Below are 5251 nucleotides of genomic sequence, written 5' to 3'. Positions count from 1 at the left end.
GAGCTTGCGCTCAGCAACAACGATCTGGGCGAGGCTGGCATCCAGAAGCTGTGCCAGGCCCTGCTGGGCTCCTCTAGCCGGCTGGAGAAACTCAAGTGAGCATGGGGCATGGACCTGAGCTACTTCCCATGGCCAGCGCGCACTGGCCAGTAGTGGCACCAGGCAGAGCAAGAGTCCCAAATCCCTGTCTCTCACTGTCAACCCCACAGTGGGGAGGGCCACCTGCTAGCTACAGCACAGGAGGGACAGGGCCAAGACCCAGGCTAGGCTAGTGGAGGGCAGGTGGGGTGGTCTTGGAACCGAGGAAGTACTCCGCTGTGTGGACATTGTGGCATCCTGGCGAGCCTTGGGGTATGGCGTAGGGCAGTATAAAGGACATGGATCCTGGATGTGTGCTTTCCACCCACACCCTCCCCTGCACCCCTGCTTCATGCTCCTGCACCCCGCAGCTCTTCCCTGTACCCTGTGCCATCCTCCTGTGCCCTCCTTCCACACGCCTCTGTGCTTTTCCTTGTACCCATGTGCCGTGATGTGCCCTCTCCTGCGTCCTCCCCCTGCACCCGTCATCCCCTGCACCATCCCTCATACCCTCCCTTAGCACCCCTGTGCCTTCTCCCTACAACTCTATGCCCTCCACATGCCCTGTACCCTCCCTTGCACCAGCCCCAGCCCCTGCTTCATGTCCTGTTCTGAGCACTCCTCATGTCCCTAGTCTGGCGACCTGTGGAGTCACAGCAGCCAACTGCAAGGACCTATGCAGCATCTTGGCCACCAAGGACACCCTGCAGGTGCTAGACCTGGGTGAAAGCAAGCTGGGTGATGCAGGCATGGCTGCACTGTGTCCTGGGCTGCTCAGCTCCTGCTCCAAGATCAAGACTCTGTGGTGAGTCCTGGGCAGGGGCAGGGAGGGGGTGCTTAGTGGTGCAACACTGGAGTACAGGTGCTGCTGACCTCTCTGTCCCCCAGGCTCTGGGAGTGTGGCATCTCTGTGGAGGGCTGCAAGGAGCTCAGCCAGGTCCTTCGGACCAAGGAGACCCTGAAGGAGCTCAGCCTGGCAGGCAACGAGGTGGGGGACCAGGGGGCGAGGCTGCTGTGTGAGGCCCTGCAGGAGCCGGGCAGCAGGCTGGAGATGCTGTGGGTGAAGAGCTGTGGCCTCTCAGAAGCCTGCTGTGCAGACTTTAGCATGATGCTGGCCAAGAACAGGTCCCTCCTGGAACTGCAGCTGAGCAACAACAAGCTGGGGAACGCGGGTGTGCAGCAGCTCTGCCAGGGCCTGGGCCTGCCTGGGGCTAAGCTGCGCTCGCTCTGGTGGGTACCTGGATGGTGCGCTGGGGGGTCTGTGGGCGGTCTGGAGCGCAGGCTACCCAGATGAATGCGGCTACGTGCACAAACTGTCCAGGCTGAGGCCTCGTGCCCGCAGCCCCACAGGTGCTATACCGAGTTGTGTTGCTCCTGTATTCCTCACAGGGATTGTTCAGGTCTCCTCTTGTAGCCCGAGTGACTTTAGCATCTCCCCAGAAGCTGGCTGCTGTGCCCTGGTGTGGTTTCCTGGTCTTCTGGGGAGGTTAAGAGGGTCCCCCAGCACTGTCTGCACGCCATTCAGTATAGTGACTGTAGCAATGGGCTCTATATGTCAGAGATGGTGGCAGTGCATGACACAGGGTTCAAGGGTGTGGCTCAGAGGAATGCTGTAAGCTGTGCTCGAGTGGGTGGCATTTAACAGCAGTAACGGAGCGCCTGGCACGTGCCTGCTGGGATTCCTTCAGCGACATTGATTTCCTCTAGAACTCCCGGGTCTTTTCATTCTCTCCCATCTGCATGTCTGTGCTGTTTGTGGGAAGTGTGACCAGCAGCACCCTCATCCTACCTGTCAGGTCTTTCATTTCTCCTGTGCACCCTCATCCTACCTCTCTCCAAAAAGGTCCCTTTGGATTGGACTTGAGGTTCCAGGGTTCTGACATCCATCTTTTAAGATCCTTAACAGTGACACTTGTGAGCTCTGTCCTTATAACAGTTCCAGGGATGAGGGCCTGCTCTCTCTGGGACCAGTCTATGCAGCTTGCTGCAATCACCTTCAGAGCCCCAAAGACTTATTCCCAAGTCCCATTCAAAATACAGGCACTGCATAACCCCCCAAGTCTGAACTCATGAGAACATCAGTCCCCAGTGTTGTCATCCAAGACAGCCATGAATGAGGTCTGAGCCACCCTGCGGCAGAACCTTTCCAGGTGTGGGCATGTGGGACCAGAGCGGTCCTCTCCTCAAATATAGTGGACAGGCTCAGGGCAGGCGCCGTTCTGTTCCCAAAGGAGGATGGAGTGGGAAGCAAGGTGCACTGATAACCCCAGCAGGCGAGGTCTCCGGAGCTTCTGGGCTTGGAATGACCATTGGGCACTCACCGTGCTCTTCCTTCTGGGACTCAGCCCTCCCTGGCCTTGGAGTGGCCCTTTCCCAAAGGGCAGCATGCTCGCTGTAGAGCATCTGCTGACCTATCTCCTGCTGGTGGAGTTTTGAAGTAAAAGAACAGGTATGTCCTAGAGAATGTGCAGCTGCAGTGCTCCTTGGAGGCCTAGATGACGGCTTCATCTCACCTACTTCAGACATGCTGCTGGGAGCCATTCCTTGAAGAGGGACATGAGCTTTGGAAAGGTGGAAGATCAGGAGAGGAAGACCCTCATACACAGTGACTGCAGCGGTGGGCTCCACCGTGTCAGGACAACACATAGGACTGAGCAGGGCTCAGACCTATTCAGAGTCACACCTGACAGTGCCTCAGTCCTACTTCATTCCGCCTCGGGCCCTTTGAGGCCAGGCTGGCAGTGTCCTGCCGTGTAAACGTACACACGTGGCTGCTAAGGGGCCTCCTCTCAGGTGGTGGTGTGCAGTCCACAGTGGCCTGAGTGGAGGGGTGTAAGCCTGTCCTGCAGTTAGCACAGTGGTTTGCCAACTTGTGGGACCGGCCCTCCCAGCAGACTTGTGGAGGATAGTGGGCACATGGCTGCCTTGAACACTGTCCCTGCCTTACTGCCCAGGTTGGCTGACTGTGATGTGACCAATGATGGCTGTCCACCTCTGGCTTCGCTCCTGCTGTCCAACCACAGCCTGCGGGAGCTGGACCTGAGCAACAACGGCATAGGGGACCTGGGCTGCCTGCAGCTGCTGGCGAGTGTGGAGAAGGCTGACTGCACCCTGGAGCAGCTCGTGTGAGTGAGGGCGCCTGGGCCAGCATCGCTGAGGACTGGTGGGGTGGACATGGGGGGTGGCAGGGCCTTTGGCGGGCACTGAGACTCCCACTCCCCTGCAGCCTGTATGACATCTACCTGAGTGAGCACGTGTATGACCGCATGCAGGCCTTGGAGGAAAAGAAGTCCTCCTTGCGGATCATCTCCTGAGGGCCCTGCAGATGCTGCCCTGGTCACTGCGGGCATGCTCCACCCAGATGGCCTTGCTAAAGGAAACTTTGCAAATTATTTTAGACACTTCACACGAATTAAAGCATTTTTTGCAGAAATCTGGTCCTTGTGGCCCCTGCATCCTGGAGCCATGATGCCTGATCTGTTTTCTGGGCTGTGTCAACCCCCAAACTGGCTTTAAACAGCACAAAGCTCCCTTTCCCAGGAGCCCCTCCCCAAGCTCTTGGCAGCAGCCTGTGTGCTGGCTCTCCCTGGCCTGCTCCTGGTCAGGCTGCCTTGTGACCTTGATGCAAGGAGCTGCAAATGTGATGACCAGCTCTACCAGCAGGAGAAACTGACATTCCCCATCCAACCACATTGGTCAGGGGTCAGCCGTGTGGGCATGCCCATGCCAGGTACCCAGTGAGTCTGCATGTGCGGTCCTACTCCAGCTCAGGGTCATCTGGGTCCTGTCTGTGGTCAGCAGTGGGTGATGAGTGGGCTCACACCTGGCCCACTGGGCTCCTGATAACCTCAGAACCTTGGACATGCTGGGATTTCCCATGTTCTCCCCCGTCTCACCTGAGGCTCCGGGCCTGTCTGATAGAGAGAAGGAGCCAGTTCCAGCCTGAGTCACTTTTTTGGAAACAGAGCTCCTCAGGGTGGGAGTAGACAGCCCTACAGGGTCCTCAAGGCCCACTGGTAAAAGAGCACAACACACGTGGACAGGAGGAAGTGCAGCCCAGTCCAGTCGGGACTGGCCGGCCGCAGCCTTGATGTCCACAAGCACCAACCTGGTCACTAAGACCCACAGAACTCTGCTCAGCCTGAAGTCGTCGGACAACCCCACAGTGGGGTGCGCTCATGGCCCAGAGAGGAGGAGCAGCCCTGCCAGCACCCTGGGACTGGGGAGCAGGGCAGCATCCACAAGGCCACCCGACAGACATGGCAGGTCTAGGGGTCGGTTTCCACTTTTCAGTAGGATTGGCATTTTCCAAACTAGGAAAGCAAAGGGGCTCCAGGTGAGAACTGTAAAGCAAGGGCTGTGGTGGCACCTAACCCCCAGGACAGCATGCAAAGTCCAGGAGCCAACTGTCTCCCCTGAGACCTACCCAAAGCTACTGGGGAAGACCTCCAGGGCCAGACTCAGACACCTTCACTCGCAGACACATAAAGGTGCCTACTGCTGCCCAGCTACTCTGGACCAGAACCAGCCTTTCCTCCATGGGATTGTGAGGGCAGGGACCCCAGGATCCAGTCATTAGTAGCCAGGGCTTCCCACAACCCAGGCACAAGACAGCCAGAGGCAGCCATTTGTCACCGGTTTTATTTGTTCTCCTTGCTCATGGGGAGGGCCCCCCACCTGGACCCACCCACACCAGGTCTGCTACACAAACACGCTGCAGGGAAGGCTCTGTGGGCAGTGGCGCAGGTTCTAGGGTGCCACAGCTAACCCACACCCAGCACTGCTGCCAGAGGTCAGGGGCTGTGCAGGCAGGCACATGGCCAGCAGAGCCAGCACACACTTGGGAGTCTCTGCCACCACTGCACAGCTGCCCCAGTCTCAGATCCGACAGGAGACACAGAATTGGAAGCTCTGGTGACGGGGAGTCACTGGGATCCTGCCACTGCCCCCTAAGCTCCTGGTCCTGCTGACTGGCTGGCCATCCAGGACACTCTGGATGAAATGCACACGCACTCACGTACAGATACACGTAGACACACGTGTGTGCACATGCAGCCAAAGCCCTGGCTGGCTGTCTCACCCCCGCTGCCACAGCTGATGCTTCTGCTGGAGTAAAGACGAGGGCCTAGGACTCCTGGGCCCGTGGGAGGAGGGTGGAGGGTGCAGGTCAGTG

General features: G+C 58.4%; 1 protein-coding gene across 1 annotated transcript in view; it reads left to right on the top strand.

The window, feature by feature from the left end:
- RNH1 (ribonuclease/angiogenin inhibitor 1) overlaps nt 1–3392 on the top strand; it is a 5386-nt gene extending 1994 nt beyond the window's left edge. The window contains 5 exon segments of the mRNA XM_006893195.1: nt 17–131; nt 599–883; nt 967–1308; nt 3033–3203; nt 3305–3392. Coding sequence (XP_006893257.1) covers nt 17–131; nt 599–883; nt 967–1308; nt 3033–3203; nt 3305–3392 — 1001 coding nt within the window.
- The last annotated feature ends 1859 nt before the right edge of the window (nt 3393–5251 follow it).

This window comes from Elephantulus edwardii, unplaced genomic scaffold (genome assembly GCF_000299155.1).
Source record: "Elephantulus edwardii isolate Elephantulus edwardi_28Jun2011 unplaced genomic scaffold, EleEdw1.0 scaffold00126, whole genome shotgun sequence".
Taxonomy (NCBI): Eukaryota; Metazoa; Chordata; class Mammalia; order Macroscelidea; family Macroscelididae; genus Elephantulus; species Elephantulus edwardii.
Note: the sequence above shows the minus strand (reverse complement) of the source record. Positions and strands in the feature narration are given on the sequence as shown.